The 12,194-nt window shown below is 40.8% G+C and overlaps 1 protein-coding gene across 2 annotated transcripts in view; it reads right to left on the bottom strand.

Moving 5' to 3' along the window:
- Positions 1 to 481: 481 nt before the first annotated feature.
- ZEB1 (zinc finger E-box binding homeobox 1) overlaps positions 482 to 12,194 on the bottom strand; it is a 76,682-nt gene continuing 64,969 nt past the window's right edge. For both annotated transcript variants that reach the window (XM_082193744.1, XM_082193745.1), the window contains exons 7-9: positions 9,118 to 10,928; positions 3,763 to 3,943; positions 482 to 3,040 (exon numbers count right to left, since the gene is read on the bottom strand). In XM_082193744.1, the coding sequence (XP_082049870.1) occupies positions 2,454 to 3,040; positions 3,763 to 3,943; positions 9,118 to 10,928 (2,579 nt within the window). In that variant the 3' untranslated portion in view covers positions 482 to 2,453. The remainder of the gene's footprint in view (positions 3,041 to 3,762; positions 3,944 to 9,117; positions 10,929 to 12,194) is intronic.

Here is a 12,194-nt window from a genome sequence, read left to right as displayed (position 1 = left end):
CCAGTCTAATTATTATCTTGGGTTTTTGCGGTGCTTCAAAGTTGTCCCCAGGACAAAGGAAAGCAAGCTTCCAGAAGCAGGTCAGATACTGCTGCTGCTGTAGATAGATTGCATGCTTTTGTTTTTCTGTTGAGAGCACCTGTTGGCTAATGCTGGTAAGGATTCCCAACCCCCAACACAGCAGCAATTTCGAAAATTTAGAATGCAAAAGAATAGGAGCATAGCAACAAAGGGGGAGGAACGCAAAAAATTCTCTCAGCCGTGAAGCTTAGTAAAGTTACTTTTTTCTTCACAGTAAAAGTTCTTGCTTCCCTGTTTCTCCCATTACATTTGCACCTAACTATCAGTTCTACAACTGAGGGGGAAGTCATTCCAGTTGCTCTTGTGAAAGAAACAGGGCACACGCAGCCTTAGTGATGTCCCACGGGAATGTGCCAAACAACCCTCTCCTTGCTTTTATTTCTGCAATAATGACAGTAAATCAGGCTTGTTGACGCTTTTTATTGTGAGATGGGGAGTCTGGTAGAAAACTAGAAAATGACCATGATGTAACAAGGAACTTAAAAAAAAAAAAAAGTTTCAGATTTGTAACTCACATACATGAATACAGGAACAAATTGGCACAGAAATGTTAAACATTGTTCCCAACACTGTTTAGAAGATTATTCTATCTTGGCTTAGCTAAGGAAATGAGTGTTTTATGGTTAGGCTAAACTCTTAATAAAACGGCAGAGCATCATGCTATTAGTCATACAGTGAATTTCAAAATTTAAGAGCTTTATATTAAAAACTGGGAAAAGGTAAAATGAATTGATTGCGATTGTAAAATTGATACATTCCCGTTTTAATTCTTCTCTTCTACAGTCCAAGGCAAGTATAAATGTTAACATAACACTGTTAAATCAAATCTCAATGCAAGAGAACCAATTGCATCTCTACTTTAAATCTTATCAACTTTCCAAATTTTCATACTAAAATATATTATTGTATTAATACAAACTACAGTATTATACACTACACTGTGTAATAAATAAAGAAATATAAAAATAAGACACATAAATATAAAAGTTTTCTAAAACTAAAAAGGTACATATGTCAGTAAGAAGGGTATTAATACTGCCAGGTTTGAAAACATACAGTACAAAATGTTGCACAGATCTAAAAACTAAAAGAAATAAAAATAATACTGATAGGTTAAAATCAGCTAACATTGTCAATAAATGGGGTCCAGAATAACTAACATTTGGAAACATTTATGAGCCCAATAACATATGATGTATGTGTCTGAAATTAAGTGAACCAATAAAACAAATTAAAAATTTCCCTTCGTAATTACTATAGAGAAATTCTCCAAGTAAGTAGTTAAAGAAAAAATAATACTGAAGAATTGCATTATGAAATGTACCAGTGCTTTTACTTTTCTGATGGCTAAGTGTTCTTCCCCCATGATTTTGTTTTATAGAAGTTCAATATAAATCAACAAATGCTAGTTATTGTAGGCCACACATTGGAGAAAGGCCGGTCAGAGCCTTTAAAATACTGAGAAATGGCACTTACAGCACACAAGGTCTTGCATAAGGCCAAAGGAGATACAAAGCTTCATGTCATATCCTTCATATTTTAAACTACATACTCCAGACACAATTACAAACACTGATTTTGACAACTTGGCTGTCCTCACCAGTATTAACACTGTTAGTCCCTGCAATCAGAACCCCACCACAATCTTTTCAAACTACATTTTCAACCACATGAGTAAGAAACTTCAATTCTTCTATCAGCTGCTTCCTTAAGGCTAACAATACACTTTAAATGAGAACATGTTCTACTAACAACATCTAAATGTTTTAAACTGCTACCTTCTAAGCTGAATTTACAAAGGTAGTCAAGCACTGTTTGGAACTGCATCATACCTTTCTGCTTAAGGGAATCTTGTAGTGCAGAAGTTCTCACATTTTAAAAATATAATAAAATACTGAAGCGGAATTAGCAGAATGGTTTCACTGATAAAATCAAAACAACGACAACAACATAAATCTCTCCCAATTGTACAGTTGAAAAATTGAACCAACAAAAAGAAAAAAAGGGAAAAATGATTTTTGTTTTAATACTGATAAAAACAAACTGATGTCCAACACATATCAAATAAAACATGTTTCCTACAACATGTTAAATATCTGCTTCCAAAGTCACCATGTTCTTCTAATCTGTTTCAGGTCACAAACTTGTTCCTAACTTTGAAAAGTGTGAAAAATTACTAGGTTTGAGGTTCAGGCACACCTGGATATATATATTTTTTATATTTTCTGTTTCTTTTTTCTTTTTTGTTACACAGTAGTGAACAGGAATCACAGTGCACAAGCTACTGTGCTTCCATGAAAAGCATGTAGAGTACAGAACAACCTTCATTGCCAGCCGAGATTTCTCTGCCTTGTACAAAACCACACCATCAGTTAAGCTTTATTTGCTGCTGATTCTGACATTGGCTCCTCTTTCTGTATATCTTCTTGTTTATCACTGCTTTCTTCATTTACAGCTTCCTTATCCTTCATGCTACCTTCGCTTATTTCTTCCTCCTCTTCTTCCTCTTCGTCTTCCTCCTCGTCTTCTTCTTCCTCCTCCTCCTCTTCTTCCTCTTGTAATTTCCCACATTCTTTTCCTTTTGGCGGTTCCTCCTCCATCTCTTTGTCTTCCTCTTCCTCCTCCTCTTTTTCGCTGTCTTCCTCTTCCTCCCTCGTCAAGCTCTCTCTCTCATCGGAGTCGAGCTGTGAGGGGGAAGCCCCAGGCCCTGCGTGCTCATTACTTAGCCGCTCCTGCGCCGCCTCTTCCTGTTCTGTGCTGTCGCGTTCCTCAGCTTCCCTTTTGCAGTAGGAGTAGCGGTGATTCATGTGCTGGGAGTAGGACCCCGAGTGCGAAAAACGTTTGCCACATTTGTCACATTGGTAGGGCTTTTCTCCAGAGTGCAGTCGCATGTGTTCAATCAGATGATGCTTGTGTTTAAATGCCTTTTTGCAGATCCCACACTCATGAGGCCGCTTACCTGAAAAAGGAAAAACAATATAACTTCCAGGCGTGTGTGCTGGGACTCAATCACTGCACACACATACAGAGGTCCCGTGATTTGTTTGGTCTTTTTGAACAATTTTGTTCACTGTTTTACTCAAAGACAAAACTAAACATGGCTAACACTTTGACCACTGATAAACCTCTTAAAGAGTGGAGGATGGGAGAGGCTTTGGCATCTAGTGTTACCTATATCTAACAGATCACTTTCTTTCTTGTTTTATCACTATAGTGGTACCTCTGGTTATGTACTTAATTCGTTCTGGAGGTCTGTTCTGCTGCATGATTTCTGTTCTCATCCTGAAGCAAAGTTCTTAACCCAAGGTACTATTTCTGGGTTAGCGGAGTCTGTAACCTGAAGCGTATGTAACCCGAGGTACCACTGTAGTCATATTCACTTTTTAAAAATTCGCCTGTATCTAAATGAATTAGATACAACTTGTTATGTTCTTGTCTTGATCCATCAAGGCAGCTATATTGTCAGCCTTCTGTATCAGCAGTCAATGCAAATGGACACCTGGATGGGCAACCTTATCTGCACAATCTTGCTCCTCTGAACCCAATTTGGAAACGCTGGAGATGCCTTTTTCCGTGAATGGTGAGGCATATTCTCACCTGTGCCTGACTAATTGCCAATGACTAGAGTTGGCCCTGGATGGACGTAATAAACTCAACCCATGTACCTTCTTGTTCACATACCTGTGTGTTCATATTTATGTCTCAAGAGTGAGCTACTCTTCTGGAATATTTTGTCACACAAATCACAAGCATACATTCCGTTTTCTGTCTTTCTCATCTTCTTCTTCGGTGGTGTGGAATCCGAATCATTCTGATCCTCTACATTTGATACACCTTCTGAGCTAGTGTCTTGTCTTTCATCCTGAGAAATCAAGGAACAACATTCTTACACCTGCTGAAACGCAGTGAACACAACAGGCAGTATGAAGTTATTTTTTTACGTTTTGGTAAGCTCGTTTACCGTGGCGTAGCGTGGGGGGTGCAGGGGGGGCCGGCTGCACCGGGCGCAACATCTGGGGGTTAGGGGGCGCAAATCCATGGGTTAGGGGGCGCAAATTACTTGCCTTGCCCCGGGTGCTGACAACCCACGCTACGCCACTGCTCGTTTAAATCTCAACCACATTTATGTAGCAACATCTCTCTCTTTTTATGAACCTACCATTCTAACATTGCTAATAATTGGGGGCCATGAAGATTTAGGTTAAATAATTGCCTAATGTTCAGGCTTTCAAGTAGAACAGAGAAAGCTATTCTATAGTTAAGAAGGGAGATATCAAAGGCAAGAATGTTATAGACTAAAAAATTGTAAGAAGGCACTTCGGCAATGTGTTCATTTGGCTTTCTCAAATGTTTTTAGCAGTAGTGTATAGGTGCTCCAGATTTCACTACTTTGATACCAGTTATGAAGAGGTAAAATGATTTTCCAATGTACTGTATGCGTTTAAGTGTTGTTTCACTCTCAATTATCTGCATATATTTCTAATGCATTGCCAATGAACCTGTGCTAAAAGTTCATCCTCGACTATTAAGGCAAACCCCCCAAAAGTCATTTCAATTCCAGCATTAATGGTATCAACAAGCTAAAAAAAGGAGACTTTCTTGCAATGCATCTTAATAATAATGCCCCTTCATGGATCACTGCCTTGCCGTGGTGAAGGGGCTTGAATAACTCAGAGAAGCTATGAGCTATGCCGTGCAGGGCCACCCAAGATGAACAGGCCATAGTGGAGAGTTTTGACCAAACGTGATCCACTTGGAGGAGGAACTGGCAAGCCACTCCAGTATCCCTGCCAAGAAAACTCCATGGACAAAGGCAACAGGCATATAAAAGTTATGATGCTGGAAGATGAGCCCCTCAGGTCGGAAGGCGTCCGACATGCTACTGGGGAAGAGCAGAGGACAAGTACAAGTAGATCCAGAGCTGATGAAGCAGCTGGGCCAAAGCCGAAAGGACGCTCAGTTGCGGATATGCCTGGAAGCGAAAGGAAAGTCAAATGCTGTAAAGAAAAATATTGCATAGGAACCTGGAATGTAAGAACCATGAACCTGGGTAAGTTAGATGTGGTCAAAAATGAGATGGCAAGAATAAATATTGACATCCTGGGCATCAGTGAACTAAAATGGACAGGAATGGGCGAATTCAGTTCAGATGACTATCATATCTACTACTGTGGGCAAGAAACCCGTAAAAGAAATGGAGTGGCCCTCATAGTCAACAAAAGAGTGGCAAAAGCTGTACTGGGATGCAATCTCAAAAATGATAGAATGATCTCGATACGAATCCAAGGCAGACCTTTTAACATCACAGTAATCCAAGTTTATGCACCAACTACTGGTGCTGAAGAAACTGAAATTGACCAATTTTATGAAGACTTACAAGACCTTATAGAAGTGACACCAAAGAAGGATGTTCTTCTCATTATAGGGGACTGGAATGCTAAAGTAGGGAATCAGGAGATAAAAGGAACAACTGGCAAGTTTGGCCTTGGAGATCAAAACGAAGCAGGGCAAAGGCTAATAGAGTTCTGTCAAGAGAACAAGCTGGTCATCACAAACACTCTTTTCCAACAACACAGGAGATGACTCTACACATGGACATCACCAGATGGGCAGCATTGAAATCAGATTGATTATATTCTCTGCAGCCAAAGATGGAGAAGCTCTATACAGTCAGCAAAAACAAGACCTGGAGCTGACTGTAGCTCAGATCATCAGCTTCTTATAGCAAAATTCAAGCTTAAACTGAAGAAAGTAGGAAAAACCACTGGGCCGGTATGATACAATCTAAACCAAATCCCTTATGAATACACAGTGGAAGTGAGGAACAGGTTTAAGGATTTAGATTTGGTGGACAGAGTGCCTGAGGAACTATGGATGGAGGCTTGCAACATTATACAGGAGGCAGCAACGAAAACCATCCCAATGAAAAGGAAATGAAAGAAAGCAAAGTGGCTGTCCAACGAGGCCTTACAAATAGCGGAGGAGAGAAGGCAAGCAAAATGCGAGGGAGATAGTGAAAGATACAGGAAATTGAATGCAGATTTCCCAAAAAATAGCAAGGAGAGACAAGAAGGCCTTCTTAAACGAGCAATGCAAAGAAATAGAGGAAAACAACAGAATGGGAAGAACCAGAGATCTGTTCAAGAAAATTGGAGATATGAAAGGGACATTTCGTACAAAGATTACCATAATAAAGGACAGAAGTGGTAAGGACCTAACAGAAGCAGAAGACATCAAGAAGAGGTGGCAAGAATACACAGAGGAATTATACCAGAAAGATATGGATGGCCTGTACACCCCAGGTAGTGTGATTGCTGACCTTGAGCTAGACATTATGGAGAGTGAAGTCAAACGGGCCTTAGAAAGCACCGCAAATAACAAGGCCAGTGGAAGTGATGGTATTCCAGCTGAACTATTTAAAATTTTAAAAGATGATGCTGTTAAGGTGCTACACTCAATATGCCAGCAAGTTTGGAAAACTCAGCAGTAGCCAGAGGATTGGAGAAGATCAGTCTACATCCCAATCCCAAAGAAGGGCAGTGCCAAAGAATGTTCCCACTACCGCACAATTGCACTCATTTCACATGCTAGCAAGGTTATGTTAAAAATTCTACAAGGAAGGCTCAAGCAGTATGTGGACCGGGACTCCCAGAAGTGCAAGCTGGATTTCGAAGGGGCAGAGGAACCAGAGACCAAATTGCAAACATGCGCTGGATTATGGAGAAAGCTAGAGAGTTCCAGAAAGACATCTACTTCTGCTTCATTGACTATGCAAAAGCCTTTGACTGTGTCGACCACAGCAAACTATGGCAAGTTCTTAAAGAAATGGGAGTGCCTGATCACCTCATCTGTCTCCTGAGAAATCTCTATGTGGGACAAGAAGCTACAGTTAGAACTGGATATGGAAGGCGATGGCAAACCTAGATAGTGTCTTAAAAAGTAGAGACATCACCTTGCCAACAAAGGTCCGTATAGTAAAAGCTATGGTTTTCCCAGTAGTGATGTATGGAAGTGAAAGCTGGACCATAAAGAAGGCTGATCGCGAAGAATTGATGCTTTTGAATTATGGTGCTGGAGGAGATTCTTGAGAGCCCCACGGACTGCAAGAAGATCAAACCTCTCCATTCTGAAGGAAATCAGCCCTGAGTGCTCACTGGAAGGACAGATCCTGAAGCTGAGACTCCAATACTTTGGCCACCTCATGAGAAGAGAAGACTCCCTGGAAAAGACCCTGATGTTGGGAAAGATTGAGGGCACAAGGAGAAGGGGACAACAGAGGACGAGATGGTTGGACAGTGTTCTCGAAGCTACCAGCATGAGTTTGACTAAACTGCGGGAGGCAGTGGAAGACAGAAGTGCTTGGCGTGCTCTGGTCCATGGGGTCACGAAGAGTTGGACACGACTAAACAACTAAACAACAACAATAATGTGATCACTACATAATCAGTCACTTAGAAACTGATTTCCCTCAGTAATTTAATAATTAGACCAGTGACACATATTAGCTGCATCCTACAACATATGGAAGAAGAGAAGAAGAGTTTGGATTTGATATCCCGCTTTATCACTACCCAAAGGAGTCTCAAAGCGGCTAACATTCTCCTTTCCTTTCCTCCCCCACAACAAACACTCTGTGAGGTGAGTGGGGCTGAGAGACTTCAGAGAAGTGTGACTAGCCCAAGGTCACCCAGCAGCTACATGTGGAGGAGCGGAGATGCGAACCCGGTTCCCCAGATTACGAGTCTACCGCTCTTAACCACTACACCACACTGGAGAACAAGGTACAAACAGCTGCTTGTGCATAAAAAAAGAATATGGGGACTGGGTGTCTGGCCTGCCAGCATTTGCATCTAGTTCCCTGGATGTTAGGAGCATTACTGCACAGCAGACACTCATGTAGCAGTAGAAGCCCCCCCCCCCACCTGTTGCCTCATAACTAGACATCTACGCCAAGGTTGGCTTTTCCTGCCTGGACTGTGTGAAGAGTCCATGTTAGCAGCAGTCAGACAGTTTCCTGTAATCAAACTACAGCTGGGATGAGTCCTTGCTAGGGAGAGTAACACTTGTTGAGGTGTCTGTAGCACACCTGACTAATCACCAGGCTAGAGTTTATATAACCCAGGCATAGGCAAACTCGGCCCTCCAGATGTTTTGGGACTATAACTCCCATCATTCCTAGCTAACAGGACCAGTGATCAGGGATGATGGGAGTTGTAGTCCCAAAACATCTGGAGGGCCGAGTTTGGGGGTGTCTGATATAACCCATTCACACTCACTGCCTTTGACTTCATCTGCCCTTATTGCCATTTAATCTGACTGGCTATGGCAACAACATCATGGAATAACATCTTAAACACCTGCAAACAGAATCATATGGCTTATTCGGTTGATTAAAAGGCTGAAAGGTATTGGGCTAAATGTGGATGATGGAGACGGAATATGGCACTATAATCAAGCAGTAACCAGAGAAATGCAACAATATAAAAAAGCCACGAAATAATGCAATTATTGGGCAGCTCAGTATTTTGCAGTAACATGCACATTTCTTTAGGAATGATCAAAATTAGAGAATATTCAGTACAGGGCTAATAATTTGGTTGAATAATTAGAAAATGCAGGCACTGATTGTTAAAATACCCCCCCCAAAAAAAATATTTTGGAACGTGCCTCAGAATATAATGGACACAGGTCAAAGGTGTGTAACATTACCATTGTAGAGGCTATGATAAGTCACGTTGTGTAGCCATGGCCACATGGAAAAGGAAATTGCAATACCAGACTCAAATTCTTGTTGTCATCTGCATCTAGTCCACAGTAAAGCTAAATGGTGTCTGGCGTATGGAATGAAAGGCCTTGCTTACATTAAGTGTGAGGTATTTGCACAGAAAATTCATTCTAACTCGTATTAGCTAAATGCAGCTAGTCAGAATAATCGAATATTAGCAAAATGAATACTTCATTCCCCCAACCTTATTTTGTGACTTTATATGTTTGCCTCATTAATTAAAATACATAATCATATATTGGTTCAGGTACCTGACTTCCATTGGCCTGCATCTGTTTTGGTGTTTCTTGAACTGTAGGGTTAACGGTGGTTGAATACGTATAAGCTACCTGTGGGATAAGAATGGTTTGCTTATTGGCAGCAAGAGCTCGTAAGCATGGAACACTGTTCTGGTCAGCAATGGCAACAATTGTAGGTAACTGGGCAGTGACTGTAGGTATAGCAATATTAATGGGATTGGCACTTGGTGGGATTACATTTACAACTGGTTCAGAGTCTGTAATACTGCTGTCCTTTTGCGGTTCTTTTTTTGCACAAGTCAAGTTCAATGGTTCTTCTTGGACAGAATAAGCACTGTTCTGGTAAACACTAGTTATAGTAGATCGCTCTAATGTTTCTCCATGTTGCTTTGGTAGTGAAAGGTCAAGAGGTTCTATTTGTGGATCTTCCTGGACACCTTCATTAAGGTACACGTAACCCTGCGAATTTCTAGATGAAGAGAGGTTAAGGGGTGATGGGGATGCTGTGTTACTCCGCGAACCATTCTGAGCTGATCCTGTTGATACAGTCTGCGGTTTATCTACCTTGAGGGAGCTTTCAGAATTAGACGTGCCGTCCTGGTGTTCATTTGCCGTTTCCAGTCCTGCGCGGTCATCATTATCCACAGAATTTTTTAGTTTGTCAGGTTCAGGGGAAGATGGTCCTGATGATGGTACAGAAATTTGGCCAGCTTGCATTTTTTCAAACCACTTTTTTACTACATCCAATGGCAAATTTACTGAGTCGGCAATTTTTGAGAGCTCTTCTGAGCTTGGTTGTGCATTTAATGCATAATAGGCTTTTAGAATGGATAAAAGATTTTTTAGAGGGGGTTGGCCAGGAGATAGATTAGCCTCCCCTGTTTCTGGTGAAACAGAGGGTTCGGACTTCTCAGCTTCTGCACCGCTGAGCTGAGATGGCTGAGTGGGATTTCTGATATCATAGTGCTTTGATTCTTGAAGTGCATTGGATTCTCCTGGGCAGTCATCACGAAGAAGGCAAGTGCTATCATTGGTCTCTCCATCAAAGCTTTTTTCCTTCTCAGATTTCACCCTAAGATCTTCTGGCAACTTTTCGATTTTGCAGCTGTTTGTTGGGGTGGGATTTTCTTTTTTCAGATTCTGTGGCACAACCTGAAGTTGACTAGGTTGCTCCAAACTGTAGTTGATGATAATTTTGGTTGTCCCATCTTGATCAACCAAAGGAAGACTGATAGCTGAAATGAGGGAATGTCCAGCTTGCTGTATGGATGCAGTGTTGATTGTTTCTTGTTCTTTGGATGTAAGAAGATTGGCGTGACTGTTCTCCAACACTTGTTTTATTACATTGCCATCAACGGCAACTTTAAGTACATTTTGAATGTCACTTAAGTTGATACTTATTGGAGACACCAGACCAACGGTTGGCAAAACAACAGCTTGCACCACACCCTGAGGAGAACTGGTTGCCTGTAATGGGCCACCACCACTAAAAACCCCGTTTTGCAAAGGGGCTGAACAGTTGATTCCTGAAGCAACCACTATGGGCTTGAATTCATAATCCACAGGTTCAGTTTTAATTTGGTTAATGGGGAGCTGTTCTTGTAACGGCTTATTCTCTATCTTTTGTCGTACTTGTGGTCTTGCTGGGCTACCCGGCGATGCAGAAAGGGAAGGGGAAGAGCACTGAGATGTCTTGAGCCCTGATCGTGCCCGGCCATTCACAGGCACCAAACCAATACATTTCTTACTGCTTATGTGAGAGCTGTAGGAACCAGAATGGGAAAAACGTTTCTTGCAGTTTGGGCACTCATATGGCTTCTCTCCTATAGAGGTATAAAAAAAGAAAGAAAAAAGCCATTATAATCTAGGAATCTGAACTAATAAATTATAGCTTGGATTGAAAGAATCTGGAAGGATAATAGCTGCAAGCACAAGAGCTCACACACTGCTACAAAAAAGTAGGCTCTACAGCAATCATGCTTCCATAACATGTGGAACACTTTGTATGTAGCTTCACTTTATTTGCACAACACTCTAACTTGCATCAGCAGAAAGTGCTTTTCACATGTGGAAGAACACCTTGGATCCGGCACAATATCTGCTCAGCAGCTCCTCAAAATCTACAGGTGCAAAACTAATGATAAGCCAATTCATATGCACACATATACTACCCTTTCAAGTAACTTTGCACCAAAGCCTTCAAAAAACAATGCAAAAGGCACAATCCAATGAATGTTAGCTATCGCTAAATCCTCTCAATGGTACTTAAACATTTAACTATGCATTTTCTCTCCAAAGGTAGGGATTTAGTCACCACTATTTTTTTCTGGACTGTACTACATTTTCTATGGGGGGGGGAATATCAAGATTTCACACATTTATAAAATCTGCATATCATCTAAATGTCCAACAGCTCATCTGTTCAGCTGAATCAATAAATGGCATTGTACACCCTGCCCCTGCGCCAGAAAAGGTCAAAAGAAGTTTTTTTAAAAGGCAAAATCCAAGAAATGGATGGCACATGACAGCTATAGCTGCATGAACCAAACATTTAACCAGCCAAAAGAAAATAGCTGCGCTTGCTGTTCCATAAATGTTTGCTCCAGAGGTAATACAGTACTTTATCTCAGGTAGGATCTGTAACAGTTTTTGTGGTTTTGCTTGCAGAAGCTGATGCACAGATTGAACATCATATTTGGTTGTTATTTGTATTTTCTCGTGCAAGGTATAAAGCAGAGTGGCTGGGGAAACCCAGCAAGGTGGGCGGGGTATAAATAATAAAATAATAATAATAATAATAATAATAATAATAATAATAATAATAATAATAATTATTACCCATGAATATTAAATACCTTTGGATACAGCCCAACAGCAATAAGTATAAACTTTAAAATCACCACTTCTCAGTACCAACACTGGATGTCCAATGGCTGAAACAACTTAGTGCCACCTTACAATTTAGCCAGAACAAGGGTCATACAGTCGAAGAACAGCTTTGATAATGTACAGTAAACTTTCTTTATTGAGCCTCCTTAACATATTTTATGTGCTTTCACTATATCTTACCTAATTGCTGACAAATTATG

Source organism: Podarcis vaucheri, assembly GCF_965113315.1.
Source record: "Podarcis vaucheri genome assembly, chromosome: 12".
Classification (NCBI taxonomy): domain Eukaryota; kingdom Metazoa; phylum Chordata; class Lepidosauria; order Squamata; family Lacertidae; genus Podarcis; species Podarcis vaucheri.
The sequence above is the reverse complement of the archived record's forward strand: the minus strand, read 5'-3'. Positions and strand labels throughout refer to the sequence as shown.